We start from the raw sequence: 17,003 nt of genomic DNA, 5'->3' as shown, positions 1-17,003 counted from the left end.
TCATGTGATTGAGTTATTATTCTGCAACTTACTGCCATTTCTAACCGCTTCTATCACATTACCTATTGCACAGGATTTCTATTACGTTCAGAAAGATGGATGACAGTAAGCTTCCTTACAAGTTCTCACCTGACCCGGCTCTGCAGAATCTTCATCCTCTTGCATATCCACCAATAAAATCCCCAGTGCAACAAGTAGCTAACACACTTTCTCCAAATCAGCAGCAAATTACTCCAGAAGCTCAAGTTCTGGGTAAACATATGCACTGCCACTGGAGCCATAATTCGAAGGCCCAGGAGCAAGTAGAAATTGCTGGGCTGGCTTCTAGCAGCCCTTTAAATTGGGTTCAGATGATTTTCCTCCACTGGGTTCGAGTTCAGCAAATGGCCGATCAAAAAGCCAAGCCGTCCATTGCGGCAGGAACTTGAGCAACAGAAACTTTAAGATATTTTTGTAGTTATATGTCAGGCATTCGTTTTGTTATTTCCGTAATATGTTGCATGCCATGATCAGGTTGTAATCTATCGTCAATGCAGGTACACTTACTGTTTCTTATGATGAAGTTTTACTGGTGCATGTTCTCTGTGGAGCATGCTGGTAAAATTTGAGATGTCATGCAACTGGATGGTCCTAATACAAGCGAGTCAGTGGAATGCTTTTAGATTAATGGGAGTGGTTTAGGTCTGTTGGGGGTCCGATGCAGCACTTTTATCGACCATTGGATTACCATCGTGATACGTAACTGGCATGCGCTTTGAAGCTGTATCTGGGGCTCCCTGATATCAGCAATCTCAAAGCTCGCCGATCATGGATCACGATGGTGATCCAACTGTCCCTTCTGTATCGGACCAGCTGCTCGTCCGATGAGCTTTCAAACCTGAGCCTCTCCCATGTGGGCAATGTGAGGCATGAAAGATGGTGCAGATTGATAAGCCCTCGATCAATAATGGGTCATTTAGGGGGCTCTTAGCCAGCCAAATCATTATGTTGAAATTTTGTTGTGCACGTTAGATTTAGATGTAAGTGCACCATGCTGTGTGGTTTGGAGTTCAGACTGCTAACGATCTAGATGACGCTCCATCCCGGAAGAATGTAAAGTTTCTTTTTCAAATATTTGTATTTATGTCATTTATGAGCATCACTATTCACCTGACTGATGACAGATAAATTAGAATTTGCCCTTCTTATAAGAGAAAGGAAGAAAGGCTGCACACATTACGATCATCCAAGTTCAAATACTTGAAGATGCTGATGCACCACCCAAGACTTGAAGCCCGAACCTCTAAGCTAAATTGACAGGTGTGACTACTTAGGCAGCCCACCCCAATTCACAATAGGATCTGAGCTCTTGGTATCTTATTACAGATCATTAGGCCTCTCAAGCTTGATTAAATCCAGTGATTTTTCTTCAGTGAGCTCTTTGAAGTTCAGTTGATTTGAAAAGCTGATAGTGTCTTGCTTTTATTTACTCAAATCATAAATAAAAATTTAGATAATTCTGAAACTACGATACCATGTGAACTCTGTTTAATGCAGCCCAACACAGTGGTGAGCAACAGAAAGGTACACTGCATAACTTTCAAGAAAACAATCTGCCATTACAGAAGCCAAATGCAAGAGAAGCATAGTTGAATGTTTTGGTCAGAGAGAAACAGTACCATAAGATCACGTTCTGTAAAGAAAATATTAAAGTTGTAGTGAAAAGAGTACTAATTTGGCTTAAATCTTCCTTAAAAATCTAAAACCTTGTTCTGAGAAAACCATATCCTCTAAATCTTAAAACTATGAGAGATATTATCCAGTCATTGACATTCAATTACCTTTGTTCTAGCCAATGGAGTAGTCCATAATGTATCGCCAACTGATGATAGAAAACCTCTTTTGAGAACATGTATAATCTTCTGGTAACAGGAATAATTTTGCTTGAGATGATGAAATCATTCATGTAAGATATTGAATAAGTGCAATGTCTTGTGGTTCACACAAGTCAATGGTTGGTGCAATTCCCGGTATCTCCTTGTCAAAAGATTTAACATCATCTGCTTTACCAACAGTGTTTCAGTAGTCAGGTCCTGGAAAACTAGAAACAGGCAATGTGATGATTACTGTAGATACCCCATTTCTTATAAACAAAACAGATTCTAGGGCCTAGGAACCATTGACAAATTTTAATCCCAATTCACTGTCCAATAATTGGGCAAAATCTTCAGTTAAAGAAGATAGATGATGTCAAAGGGAATAAGGTTTATATACAGAATTTTATGCTTCCCCATATCCAAGAGCAGTTACCGGTAATCAAGGCTCATTCATCAGGCCCAAAATCATCATCAGATGCGCCTTCCAGAAATGAGCCAAGAGACTTGCGCAATATGCTGAAAGATTTGTCATCCTGGATCACATTGACATAAAGTAGCATCATTGGAAAGTAGATTGTGGGAAAGTGGAATACATGCATAAACTTTGAAATTACATCACTAGGGAAAAGAATATGAAATCATTTCAATTCGTCTATATTTCCAAAATAGAAAATCAAATATATTGGGCAGATTCTTTCTGAAAATAATATATTAGATTAAAAATGTACAGTTAAATCTTTTCGCATTTTTTTTTTCTCTTTCAAATTGATATATCTTTATACACAAGCTTTATATAGAAACCACATTCATATATCTTGTATAGCATGCACAAGTGATTGTTAAACACCTAGGCATAATGTATAAAAAAAGTGGGTATAACATGCAGTCTTGGGGCGAAAGTTATGATAAAACAGCGGCGCAATGCACGAGACTCCGGCCATTGCAGGGTCTGGAAGGGGTCAATGTATGCAAGCCTTACTCCTACATGTAGAAAGGCTATGTTACGAACTCCAGATCATAATAAACAACCTTACTATTGCACGCATGGCTCACTCTTAGGATGAAAATTTATAATACATAAGATAATTTTGCAAATAAAAGCAGATAAAACAATTAGAGAACAGTAGAAAATCATAAATGACAGTCTGCTAACTTAAACATCCCTCATTCATATACCTGCTTCTTCTTTTTAGAGATTCTTCTGCTCTGGCAATCTTCAGAGCACAGCCTTCTCAGTCCGACAGATTAGCTTTTCCTTCTTCCCTGAAACTCGAGCAGAAATATAAAACATTGAACATCTGCTGAAAGTAGGATGGATGGATTCCAAGTAACTGGAAACAAACATGTTACTCACGCTGTTGTTCGTAACGGCATATAGTTATCCTTTTCATCTTCATATTTGGAAAATAATTCTGGCAGAATACACCAAACTAATAAGACTTTGAAATAGAAAGAAAGGTATGTAACTTGAGTTTTATTGAATGATCAGGGAGAGAGAGAAATCTTAACCAACACATCAGATGGGTAGATAATGCATTGCTAAAATAATAATGTAATAATAATTAATTCCAGGCACCACAATAAATATCCTTAACTTTGTGGCTAGATTTCTGTCAAGAAAGGTACTGCCTCCTACAGAAAGAGGACCGGGAGACAAATACCAACTCATTTTGAAGGCAAGCATATCATTTTACTGATGTCATTTTGATTCAATACTTGAGGACTGCATGGATCACCAAAGATGCATGAAATTCAAAAACAGATTAAAGAAATTGTAGAAGATGAACATAGATGAGAGCGATATGTGTCCTATTATGGGACAGACAAATATGTCCCTCGGAGGCTCTGGGGCTTACAAAAGGTACGTTTTATTAAGCTATAAGGTTTTAACTTTAAAAGAATTTTATCTTCAAAGTTAATAGCAATTTTATAGTCTAATGGATTTAGAACTATAGGTGTTCCATTATTTTTTCTTTTCTTTTTTTTTTTTGTTGAGGGAAAGGAGGCAGGAGGCCACATTTTACTGAAAGAGAGACAACAGTGCCTCCAAATGAAGGTCAGGAAGCTACGGATCAAAAGAAAATTCTGATAATGAAAACAAAGGAGACAGCAAAAGCCAATCGTTCTCTGCCAAAAGCTTCTCCTGGGTTTATAGAACACTTTTTCCATGGAACACTTTCTACTTCTTTTGCAAGAGACAAAACTTTGAAAGGACAACATCGTAATAGTTGTTCATTTGCTAACGAGAATATTGAAGTTTGCATAGAACTTCCAAAAGTGTTCAATGGAAGCTTTCAGATTTTTTTTTTTCCTTTTGGGAGAAATACAGTGAGAATGCCACCATTCAGATTTGAAACTGGGACCTCTCCCCACTGCGTGTGCTGAGGAGAGGGGTGCCAACCAGCAGATCCAGACACAGTTGGCCAGAGAATAATGTTGCACACACTCCCAAATATAGTTAATCTAATAATCCACATCGCAATAAAAGAGGTTTCAAGTGCCTCATCAATGAGGGGATTTGGCAGAGTCATTTGAGTAGAAAAATGACAAGCGTTGTATCAGATGCTTTGACTTTATGCCTTGTAATGCTTTTGATGTCGCCACTTTTCTTACCTCCTGATAAATGCAGACTACTGCATAGTTGGTGGTTAAAATATTTGGCATAATAGACAGACAATGAAAGGTCGCATGAGCATTTCATTTGCTGGGAGTGTTCAAGACAAAGTGATAAAGCAATGAACAACAATGCAAAGTGATTATTTGAGATGCTTTTTCAATGGCTAAGTCAATCAAAACAAACCTGAAAATAACTATGACATGCTGCAAGTCATAAGCTTGTCCCACATGGCACCACTGAGAAAATGTCATTATTGCTATGAACAAAACGGTTTGAATTGTTTCTTTGAATGAAGTCTAATATCTGGACCTATTGATGTGAATAAATGTTGATAGAATGTCATGAAATAACGGTTCTAATGTATACATATGTAACAAGGTTTGTTCATTATCCATTGTGATGTCATCAAGGTTAATTGCACAATCAACCTTGTGAATATGTTATATGACCTGCCCATATTTTTTGTTACTTTCTAATAATTCATAGAAATCCAAAGTAAAATGGTAGCATGATTGGCTAGCATCTACTTATTTCAGTTGATTGATTTTACCAAATAACAGTAGTGCTTTTGGTCTCTGATTATCTGTTAAGTTGTGGATTGCTTTTAGTCGACTGCCTTTAGTTCATTGTATGACTTATCCTCTTTCACTGATACTAGCATATGCGCATGCAAAATGCATGTCAAAAGAAAAGGAATAACACTGAACGATATGTCAATCGGTAACTAGTTTTTATTCTTGTGCAGTAATTTGTGGAGGAGAATCACTAACGAGAAATAAATTCAAGATCAAATTAATGAGAAAACAAAGAAAATATTGAAAGATAATGCTTTTAGGATGTAGTTTATTTTCTTCCTTTACACCCATGTCATCATCACAATCATAGCCAATCTTATTTTTTACAAATAACTTAAAGATGGTGGAATAAGTAATGAGTAGTTTAGAAGAAAAACAATGTGAATGAAATTACTATTTCCAAAGCTCTCAGATTAGCCCTTTTTTATTGGAAAATTATAACAGAATTTAATGTTCATATGGAAACAATGCTAAGAATTAAGAAGGAAAAGGAACAAAATTCAAGATTTCTTTGATCTCTTCTATTGACTCCTTTTAATAAAAGCTGACAAAGAAAACATGAAACCAGTACTAGGAACTATTTTCTTCTTAAAATAAATGAAATAAGAAAATAAATTATGAATTAAGAGAATGAACTTATAAATAGGGCATGTATAAGTGCAAAAATAGTTTCCTACTCTCAAAGTACAGAAAAAAGTTGAAAATAATGTCTTAAAGGACCAAAATTATATGCTTGAGATGGGCTTCTCCCACCTCATGGTCTGATTCTATATTAAGAAAGTTAGTTGATGATATCTTGGTTTGTTCTTATATTTCTATTTTAAAATTATATTAAGAAGGGGAAAACTAATAAGGCTTTTAACAAGAAATTTCTTGATATAGTCTTCTATATTGATGTTCATATTCTATATTAGTTTTTAATTTTCTCTTCTTCATTTAATACTTATCTATTCTTTTTATATGTAATGGGCGTTGTGGATGTCGGCATACTAGTATAACTTATCTTGGGCCTACAGACCCTAGCACTCGATCGACATAAATCGAACTCCATGTGCCTCCATGCAATGTGCTTCATGGGACAAATCTGTCCAATAGAATCCCACTGACAACAACTTGAACTCAAACATTGTTAGAGCCACAGTAACTTGAAACTTAGAGAGCGCCCAGAGAGGATTATCCGGCACCTTTTCCCCCTATATACTAGGGTACCATTTCTATTTCACCAAGCCTTGGTTCACTCAGTATGTAGGTCACCTTCTCTGATCAAAGTAACAATCTAACTAAGCACAGTGAACCAAGACAGGTAAAACTGGCATAACAAACATCAACGAATATCCGAACCATTCATCATCATTATCCTAGCCTCTTCTTGTCCACATTGGATAAGCTATGAAGCATAAATTTAAGTAGAGAAGTCTCAAGCTTTATTTTATATGTGCAGAGCAAAGTAGAATGCGGACCATGGTTGGTGAGTTGGGTCCATAATGGGTATGGATTTAATGTATCTGATTAGTCTGGATATGCTGGCACACCATTTTCCTCTTTTGGAAAGATGATAGCTTTTTAAGGACCTAGATGACCACCAGCCTGTCCGAGCCTGTTCACACTAAGTAGGTCATAGAAGAGTGACTATTATTTATCTACTATAATTACATATATTGGTTAGGTCATTTTGCCATTTCGACACAATTTGAACTTGTTAGGCGAACCATGAAACAAGGGTGGACAAAAATTGGCAAAGAACAGGAAGTAATGCCTGATATGGCTAGCTGTACGTTTGGGTCCACCTTTTTGGCTGCTGGAGCAAGCCAGAGGACTCTAAGCCTGGACAAGACCACTTGAATTGCAGATAGGACAAATATTGATGACCTGACGGTTGAATATTGCATTTTCCATATTGATATTTTTTGTTCCTCTACAAGGATAGCAGCTTTGCTTCTCTTTGACCGAATTCATTGTGAGCAAACATTTTCTACAGTAGATCATTAGAACAAGTAATTGTAGCCATAGTAACAACTACTTTGCCTGAATTCCAGTCTGATCTGTGTGATTTTATTGGAATTGTTGGCTATGGATTTAACAATTCTTATAAAGACTTCTTTAACTATTTATGATAGTTCTTGTATTTAATGTCTTAATATATGCCTTTCACCATGTTAAGGAAGTTTCTTGCATCAAATTATCTGTGTATTCAGGGATGAAGTTTTTAAAGATGAGACAGACAGCAGCCATGGAAGCTTAGCTGCTTTTAAGCCTAACATTCAGGAGTTGGAGATGCTTCTAGAGGCTTACTTTGTGCAGATTGATGGCACTCTAAACAAATTATCCCATGTATGTAGCCTGTTTTTTCTCTTGCAATCTTTCAGTACCTTGATCTACTTTTATTCTTTTATGAGTGGTTGATACAACTAGTATCACTATTGCCGAGCTTTAAGAGGAATATAGAAGGCAACTTGCAAGAACTATTATTGGTATTCTACCTTAGGCTAAATAACTGAAATTTTAAATACCTGAAATTTTTATGTTCCAAATAGACACTGTAAAGGCCAATTTGCCCCTGAAAAAGTACTAGTGCTAGAATAGTTGTTACAGAACTAATATTGTTATCTATATCTAGACTAATATATAATCAAAACTCCCAGACATTCATCAGATGTTCTATGCATACTCTCATGTGCATTGCACGTGGCCATGCATTGATCTACTAAGTAAAAGAGGCTATATCCTGCACATAATTTGTCTGCCTCTATTCATTCCAGCTTAATAGTTTCTTTTAAAAAAATATTTCTCATTCTGAAAATAATTATTAGTTGGAAGATTTTTGCTGAGCTCAAAAATCAAGTAGATTTCATAGATTCATGTTTTGCCCTTCTAATACATCGAGTTTGATATGCTGCTGAGGTTTTTCTTCATGTAGACCACAACAACTATGAATACCATTGATGCTCCAAATTATAGTAACACTGTAACTTCTTGTAGTTTTGTTAATAAATCACATTCTCCATTACTAAATTAACAGTTTTACCCATGATTGTCGAAACCGTCCCGAACCATCCGGTTTGGGGTGTCCCGAGCCGTACCGACGGTGGACCGAGATGGAGAACGAAGGGGGGAGGGAGAGGGAGTGGAAAGAAGAGAAAGGCCGGCCGGCGGAGGCCGAGGAGCTGCCGCACGGAGGAGGCGGAGCCCCTCCTCCTCGGCCTCTACCTCCTTCGCGCGGCGGCTCCTCGGCCCTTTGTTGGCTCTCTGCTGGCCTCCCTCTTTTTTCTCTCTTTCCTCTCTCCCGTTCTCCCTCTCTCCCGCCTCTTACTGCGTCGGTACAAGGCCGGCACGGCGCGGCGCACGGCCGTACCGACCCATGCCGCTGGGCAACTGGTCCGGGGCTCGGTACCAGCACAGCAGACGTTGGTTTTACCAGTAATTTTTATAGCTTTCTTTTGGGTTTCTGACTCTAATGTCTCTCCTATCTGCACATAGTTGAAAGAGTATGTGGACGATACAGAAGATTACATCAACATCATGCTAGATGAGAAAGAGAATCAGCTGCTACAGACGGGAGTCATGCTCACCACCGCAACTGTTGTAGTCACTGCTGGCATTGTGGTTGTGAGCATATTTGGTATGAATATAGGTATTTCGCTATTTGATGTTCCAACTTTTTCCCAATTCTGGGAGACCACTTTTGGCACCATAGGCGGCTGTATCGTCCTATATGTTTTAGCCATTGGATTGGGCATGAGAAGTGGACTGCTGCAATGATCACAATTCTGAGTTATAAGCATATAGAGCTGACATGGAAGGTGCTTTACACTTGCAAACTTGGACCACTTTTGACATTGTGGTAGTATGTTAAGGTGAAAAAACATGGCGGGATAATGATGTTTTCTGCTGTATTTTTTGAATCCTATTTTGATGGTGCTCTTTATCTCAGCTTTATGACTGAGGGTTCAATTTTAAAAAATTAATGAAATTATGATCATCTTTTTATGATTTGCTAATGATACTCTATTATTTTTGGATGCTAAGATACAACTTGTGTGCATTTTCAAATGAACTTTATACCTCTTTAAGTTAGCTTGTGGATTGAAAAGTTTGATTATTCTAATCAAAACTATGATCTAGTTTGGAGAGGGTGAGCCTTGGTGCAATGATAAGGTTGCTCCATTGTGACATGAAGAATTATAGATTCGAAATACAAAAATAGCCTCTTTGAACATAGTTGCAAGGCTGCATATATTTGGCCACCCTCTCCAGATCCTATAATGGCAGGTAGGCTACCTTTTTTTTAGATATGATCTAGTTTGGGTTTATATTGGGAGGAGCAAGTCTCTAGCTGCTATCCTTGAAGGCAAACTTCATAAATACTTTGAAAAAAAATGTCTTCCTCCGGTAGGGGATACTTAAGAGAAGTGATTCGATATCTCCACTTGATAAAATGGAGAAAAAGTTAGCTAGTTTGGGCTTCAAAAACATTTTTGTTTGGAGGCAGTATTATCTAATCTACCCATCTATTACTTTTTTTTGCCACCTGATTGGATGATTAAGACAACAGATCAGATTAGAACGGGTATTCTTTTGGAAAGGGTCTCAGTTGGTGAAAGGAGGATTCTTCCTACCTAACTAAGATATGGTCTGCAAATCCAAAGATCAAGGTTGTCTGGGTATAAAAAAATCCTAGAGATCTTGACATGCATTGTTGTACAAATGGTGGTGGAAATTATTAAAAATCCCTCTGATCATGTCAGGAAGAAGATTGTTTCGGTGGCAAAAAATCCCTCTGGTTTTCACACTGCTGTTCCTTGATGAATTCCCTGCTAGATTTCATGGAAAACGTTTTGAGGAAAACCAGGTCTACATGAAAGTGGGAACGAGCAAACATTTGGTGATGTCGGCAAGAGCAACACTGCTTCCTTGAGAGCTTCTCTATCATCATATTCTTTGTTCTCACACTGAACTACTGGGCTTGCTGCATAAATGCCTGTGCTTTTTAACCAGGTCTCCTTTTCCAATAGCTACTGACGGCAGTATGGTGGCAACCTTATTTCCTTTCATTGTTGCAGCCTATTTGTGCTTGTATCAACTCCTTGTCTTTCAACTGACTGCTAAACTATGATCAATGAGGACTGAGCTTTTAGCAAGTATATTAAAAACTTCTCCTTGAATGCTTTAATATTTCGTCGAGATCTTTGTGATGTGATGATTTTTTTTTCATAAGAAAATAAGTTTAAATTTCTCTCCATATGATTTGATGCATGCCGCCATTAACTTAACCCTATTAGGAATTTGTGTGGGTTAGGATTTCCAAGTCTACATAAGGATCTGGCCTCCTACTGTGTTATTAAAAGAATTGCCCATCAAGCACATCTTAGATAGAGTTGAATTGGTTAAGGTTTCCCTTGAGAGGATTCATTCATGTTCTATCTTTTGTAAGAGAATGAATATTTCATAAGCAATTCGAAACCATTTTCTCGGACATCATAAGTAATACAATTACCTATCTAATTCAATGGAACGGGTGTTGTTGTCTGTGCTGCTTCTACCGTTATATTCTTTGGAGAAAATCCTGCAGCAAGTTTCATTTCCAGCTGCATCTGAAAACTTGACACAAAAGGTTTGGAGAAAATCCTGCAGCAAGTTTCATTTCCAGCTGCATCTGAAAACTTGACACAAAAGGTTAAGCTTTGATTTTATCTACTACAAAGTAGCATATACTTAGTGCGGTGACAGGAGAAGCGGAAAATTCCTTGACATAGTTTTTGTTGCATTGCCGGTAAAATGGCTGAAGTTCCATATCTCCTTGTACTGAAAACTCCAGTCCTTCTCCTGCATAAATTTCAGCCTAAGTTTAGAATATTGACGTGTGAGTTGGGGGCAAAAAAAGGTATCACTAAACCAAAAAATTTGGTAAACTTGGTAAGAAATATATAATGAGAACATCTGAATTGCAGTAAAGGATTCAGTATCAGAGTCCATTTCAGCTTCTGGATCCTTTTAATAGCCAACAACAACATGAAATTGCAACAAATAACTTGACGTAGTGTGGAATCCAATATTGTAACATGAACTGAAAGGACTTATTTCCTTGAAGAATACAGGGAACAAAGAAAATTTGAAGATCATTAAATTCCAACTACTAGTATTATAACCTAATTATTTGTTTCTATTTTTACAGTTTTTTTTTGGTTATGTGAAGTTCCCTGACAGTTTAAAGATAATTATTATTCCACTATGCAAGTGGATTTGGTGGATGCATATGCAACATAGATCTAACTCAATTCCAACCTTCTTTGGCATAGCAAATTGAGATACAACTCAAATGCATCGAATATAAATAAATCCAGCAATATCCAAAAACAATCTAAGTTCTAAATAATAATTAACAGTAAAAGTCCATGAAAAGCTAATTGTATTATGAGCCATATGAGGTGCTACCGGTCGGCAATGCCATCCCCCTCTTCAAAAATATGAGATGCATAAAAATGAATCAACTAGCGACACATTCAATAAACATCGAGGTAAAAGTAGTTTATCTATCCAGAATCGCCTTTGAACCATACATATCTTGCATAAAGATGAGTAATTAACCGCACATACTAGCCCATCCCATGTAGCAATAAATTTGACTATAGAAACATTTGTAGTAAAGATTCTTTTTTCTCGTCCACATCAATCATTTTCTAATATTGTTACCAAGATTTATCTTAAAGAGTTCCCTGGAGTGGGGGTCTAATGTGAAGTTAATCACCATATAAGAATCCTAGTTTTCCATGGCTCTTGATGTGGAGTATTGGTTGGCCTGAAAACAGGGAGCTATGAGACAACAACAACAACGCAGACTTAATAAGGCCGCAAGATCATGAATCCTACTGGGTTTTCCCTCCATGTTCTTAATAAATAAATAAATCCAACATGTTAAAAGCTCTCCTCTTGACCAATCTAGTGGGCCCCCACCAGCCCATCTCCCGAGGCGAGATCCGTCGCTACCGCTTTGGCGGCCTTTGCCACGTCGGACAACCGGAAAGCGCATAAAGCGCTGCTAATCCCAATCCGCGTCCAATTCCAACAGCTCATCTACCCTCTCTCTCTCTCTCTCCTTTCTTCTATTAAGTGCAAAACCCTTATTCCGAAACTCAGAAACTCTCTCTCTCTCGCTCTCCCCTTTCCTGCATAAATTACAAAACCCTAATTCCGAAGCCTCACAAACTCCATAACCCAATCTCTCTGTTGAACCGATTCTACTCTTCTTCCCGAGCGGCGCCATGGCTGAAGGCGCATCCCCTCCCGCCGTCGACAACCTTGACGGTTAGTTGTTCCAAATTCTCTCCTATGTTAGGGATTAATTTCTAATTTTCATCTCTATTTTGATCCAGTTGCGAAATCTTCCACCTCTTGCGATTCTTTTTTTTTTTTCTTTATTGGATCCAAGATCACAAATCTTGCCTTTATCTTTCAGGAAAACTTGATAAGGTTTCGATCAGGCGTGGCGGAAAAGGAAGATCCCCTGCTTCGATTAATGGCGGGTATCGATCCAACTCTTCGTCGGCGAGGTCGACCGGGAGCTCGCCGGCTTCCGATTGGGCCCGGACGCCTGGGCAGCACAACCGGCAATTCAACAATTCGAGTTCGAGGTCGCTGGAGGAAGGAGATGATGGAGATGATTTGGCGGGGGCGGCGGAGAAGGCTAGGGCCAGTGGAGGGACTCCGTTGTCGAGGGATCAGAGGGAGGCGATAAGGTTCTCGATGGTAGGGAGGAAGAAGGACTTCAAGCACATGGAGAGGGTCGATGGCCGGTGGATCAATGTGCTCGAGGGGCTCGAGCTTCATACTGGAGTTTTTAGTGCAGCGGAGCAGAAGAGGATTGTGGCTTGCGTCTACGATGTTCAGGAGAAGGGGAGGAATCGGCAACTCAGAAGTATGATCTTGGTTACCCTTCTTGCACTTTTATTTGTGGTGATAAGAACATACAGGCGCTGGTTACTGCTATGCCAATTGCCAAGAGTTTTTTATGGTCTTGCACTGCATTGTGTCATACTAGAATCGCCATGAAAATATTATTTGCTTTATCGTTATAAAATATAATCTTGATTTTGTGCTACATGCAAATCTAGTTACGATTCTGATATGCATAGATCAATGCAAAAATTTGCTATTGTAGTATAGAAAAATTTATTAATTACATGAAAGTGTAGATTGAGGCACAATTTTGCTATTATAGGAAAAAATCATGGCATGGTGTAGAACAATCATAAACTCTTTGATAAATAAATATCCTGTATGCAGACTGCCACTTGGGAATTTTGTTAACTTTAATGTTAAGAGCTCTCAATATATAAGCTTCTTGCTGGCACGAAGAGAACAGTAGCATGAGATGTAATCAAGGCCTTTATCTTGCATGTGAACTACCAGTTAGAAAATATGTTCAATATATTAATGTTATAAGCTTTTTAGTTATAGGATAAAACTTGGAGTGATGAAAAAAGAAATTCAACAAGAGATTTATTCAAAGTCTTCCTTTTTATTTTGTTCTCTATCAGATGTCTCTGAAGAGATCATCCAAAAGCTTTTATACAACCTTCTCTGAAGATTTGATATATGGTTTATTTGATGAAACATTTTTTTTTTTGAAGCCTGTAAAAGAAATCCTTCGTGGTCTGGGGAGATCTCCTGTCCTTCTATATTTATAGTCAGACTCTTTTGATCACCTTGATTAAAATTGGGGCCCCGTTTATTAACTAGACTGCATCATTGAGGGGAATTAACATCCCATGGCAAACAGTATAATATTCTCTCCCCGCTTTGCTCATTTACTGCATGAAGGATGACGGACATACACCTGATGTTCATTTATCAATCACGAGTTCAATACTTTCTTGAAAAAACACTTCACTGACATTGACTGGTTCTGGTATTTAAGTAGCTTTAGAGCTGCCATTGACAGTTTCTAGTGTTAGCTATCTTTATTCCTTGCAAATATTCTGACTGATATAGAATGTAATCAAAGCTCTTTTTCTGAAATTCATTTTCATTTTTAAGGATGCTATCATCAGTATGCTATCCTTCTGCCCGGACTTGCAGAACATATGGTGCATGGAAGAAGGAAATGTTATATCCATCAAAACACTCACTGTTTTGTGCAATCTTTATTCTCTTGTGTAATGTTGGGTAACAGGAGGGAGAAGAGTTGCAGCAAATTTTTTACTTGCATGTCAGTTGAGTGTGGAGAAACTATGTCAGGGTGCCCTGTTGATGCACATGCATCAGATAACTTCCACACTCCATGAAAAACTTATTCATTAATTTCATTTTGACTTATCTAAAATAAGAGTTAACAGACTGTTAGATCAACTTGTTAAGAACATTAGCAATTACCATAAGTTTTGTTCAGGACTTACATTGCAATGAATGGTTACTGTGTTACACATAAGTAACAAATATACAAGCTACTGCTATTTGAATCTCAATACTTGATTTTATGTACTAAATTTTATGGAATTTGTTGTTCTGTCACTTGTGTTTCAGTATTAAAATATGGAAAGTTATGCATCGAACTATATCTTATATTTTTTTCATATTTTTAATGTAAAATTGCATGGGTAATTAACTTTTGATTCTCTTATTTAAACTTTGATTTTTTGGCCCTAGGACGCACATATTCGGAACCACGAAAATGGATGCGTGGGAAGGGGCGTGTAACGATACAATTTGGATGCTGCTACAACTATGCAGTGGTATGTGTATTGCTTGCCATAACTCGCAGCATTTCCACCTTTATAGCTATGTTGGCCGATGTGATTCTTACCACAAGTTGTGTACTTTGCAGGACAATTATGGGAATCCTCCAGGCATAATACAGGATGAGGAAGTAGATCCTATGCCGCCCTTATTAAAAACAATGATCAAGAGAATGGTTGCATGGCATGTCCTTCCTCCCACTTGTGTCCCTGATAGTTGCATCATCAACATATATGATAAAGATGACTGCATTCCTCCTCACATAGATCATCATGACTTCCTCCGGCCTTTTTGCACTGTCTCCTTGCTATCGAAGTGTAATATTTTATTTGGCAGAGAACTTAAAATAATGGGACCAGGAGAATTCTCAGGATCTACCGCAATACCTCTACCTGTTGGGTATGCTTATTATCTCCTTTGTTTATCACTATGATGCTACTTATGTTAACTGCTATTGGTAGTACACATACCTCTGGACAAGCTTAACTATAATAGGTTCTAAACAGTTTAAAATAGGATTTTGCTTTTTTTTCATATCTTTTTTCACTTCGCAGTTCTGTGCTTGTCTTAAATGGCAATGGTGCTGATGTGGCAAAGCATTGTGTGCCAGCTGTCCCCACTGAAAGGTAGTGTCTATACTTGAAGTTTCTTCCATGCAGTTTATTCATGTGATTGAGTTATTATATCTGCAACTTACTGCCATTTCTAACCGCTTCTATCACATTACCTATTGCACAGGATTTCTATTACGTTCAGAAAGATGGATGACAGTAAGCTTCCTTACAAGTTCTCACCTGACCCGGCTCTGCAGAATCTTCATCCTCTTGCATATCCACCAATAAAATCCCCAGTGCAACAAGTAGCTAACACACTTTCTCCAAATCAGCAGCAAATTACTCCAGAAGCTCAAGTTCTGGGTAAACATATGCACTGCCACTGGAGCCATAATTCGAAGGCCCAGGAGCAAGTAGAAATTGCTGGGCTGGCTTCTAGCAGCCCCTTTAAATTGGGTTCAGATGATTTTCCTCCACTGGGTTCGAGTTCAGCAAATGGCCGATCAAACAAGCCAAGCCGTCCATTGCGGCAGGAACTTGAGCAACAGAAACTTTAAGATATTTTTGTAGTTATATGTCAGGCATTCGTTTTGTTATTTCCGTAATATGTTGCATGCCATGATCAGGTTGTAATCTATCGTCAATGCAGGTACACTTACTGTTTCTTATGATGAAGTTTTACTGGTGCATGTTCTCTGTGGAGCATGCTGGTAAAATTTGAGATGTCATGCAACTGGATGGTCCTAATACAAGCGAGTCAGTGGAATGCTTTTAGATTAATGGGAGTGGTTTAGGTCTGTTGGGGGTCCGATGCAGCACTTTTATCGACCATTGGATTACCATCGTGATACGTAACTGGCATGCGCTTTGAAGCTGTATCTGGGGCTCCCTGATATCAGCAATCTCAAAGCTCGCCGATCATGGATCACGATGGTGATCCAACTGTCCCTTCTGTATCGGACCAGCTGCTCGTCCGATGAGCTTTCAAACCTGAGCCTCTCCCATGTGGGCAATGTGAGGCATGAAAGATGGTGCAGATTGATAAGCCCTCGATCAATAATGGGTCATTTAGGGGGCTCTTAGCCAGCCAAATCATTATGTTGAAATTTTGTTGTGCACGTTAGATTTAGATGTAAGTGCACCATGCTGTGTGGTTTGGAGTTCAGACTGCTAACGATCTAGATGACGCTCCATCCCGGAAGAATGTAAAGTTTCTTTTTCAAATATTTGTATTTATGTCATTTATGAGCATCACTATTCACCTGACTGATGACAGATAAATTAGAATTTGCCCTTCTTATAAGAGAAAGGAAGAAAAGCTGCACACATTACGATCATCCAAGTTCAAATACTTGAAGATGCTGATGCACCACCCAAGACTTGAAGCCCGAACCTCTAAGCTAAATTGACAGGTGTGACTACTTAGGCAGCCCCAGCCCCAATTCACAATAGGATCTGAGCTCTCGGTATCTTATTACAGATCATTAGGCCTCTCAAGCTTGATTAAATCCAGTGATTTTTCTTCAGTGAGCTCTTTGAAGTTCAGTTGATTTGAAAAGCTGATAGTGTCTTGCTTTTATTTACTCAAATCATAAATAAAAATTTAGATAATTCTGAAACTACGATACCATGTGAACTCTGTTTAATGCAGCCCAACACAGTGGTGAGC

General features: G+C 38.2%; 2 protein-coding genes across 2 annotated transcripts; both read left to right on the top strand.

Annotated features, from left to right (window-relative positions):
- Positions 1–7,174: 7,174 nt before the first annotated feature.
- On the top strand, positions 7,175–8,859 carry LOC120107002 (magnesium transporter MRS2-F-like). Its single transcript, XM_039120145.1, has 2 exons — positions 7,175–7,379; positions 8,526–8,859. Exons 1-2 carry the CDS (start codon positions 7,323–7,325, stop codon positions 8,805–8,807), a joined length of 339 nt encoding a protein of 112 aa, XP_038976073.1. The 5' UTR covers positions 7,175–7,322; the 3' UTR covers positions 8,808–8,859.
- Positions 8,860–12,144: 3,285 nt separating this feature from the next.
- Positions 12,145–16,002, top strand: LOC120107001 (RNA demethylase ALKBH9B-like). The gene is made up of 6 exons (XM_039120144.1): positions 12,145–12,350; positions 12,502–12,960; positions 14,691–14,776; positions 14,869–15,179; positions 15,335–15,406; positions 15,519–16,002. The coding sequence occupies exons 1-6, from the start codon at positions 12,308–12,310 to the stop codon at positions 15,889–15,891; spliced, it is 1,344 nt and encodes a 447-aa protein (XP_038976072.1). The 5' UTR covers positions 12,145–12,307; the 3' UTR covers positions 15,892–16,002.
- The last annotated feature ends 1,001 nt before the right edge of the window (positions 16,003–17,003 follow it).

This window comes from Phoenix dactylifera, unplaced genomic scaffold (assembly GCF_009389715.1).
Source record: "Phoenix dactylifera cultivar Barhee BC4 unplaced genomic scaffold, palm_55x_up_171113_PBpolish2nd_filt_p 000723F, whole genome shotgun sequence".
Taxonomy (NCBI): Eukaryota; Viridiplantae; Streptophyta; class Magnoliopsida; order Arecales; family Arecaceae; genus Phoenix; species Phoenix dactylifera.
The sequence above is the reverse complement of the archived record's forward strand: the minus strand, read 5'-3'. Positions and strand labels throughout refer to the sequence as shown.

Excerpts from the sequence above, each read along its gene's own strand:
- LOC120107001 (XM_039120144.1), top strand. The coding sequence starts at position 12,308 with ATGGCTGAAGGCGCATCCCCTCCCGCCGTCGACAACCTTGACG. Across the intron at positions 12,351-12,501 it reads CGCCGTCGACAACCTTGACG|GAAAACTTGATAAGGTTTCG; the intron begins GTTAGTTGTTCC and ends TTTATCTTTCAG. Across the intron at positions 15,407-15,518 it reads CCAGCTGTCCCCACTGAAAG|GATTTCTATTACGTTCAGAA; the intron begins GTAGTGTCTATA and ends CCTATTGCACAG.
- LOC120107002 (XM_039120145.1), top strand. The coding sequence starts at position 7,323 with ATGCTTCTAGAGGCTTACTTTGTGCAGATTGATGGCACTCTAAACAAA. Across the intron at positions 7,380-8,525 it reads CTCTAAACAAATTATCCCAT|TTGAAAGAGTATGTGGACGA; the intron begins GTATGTAGCCTG and ends ATCTGCACATAG.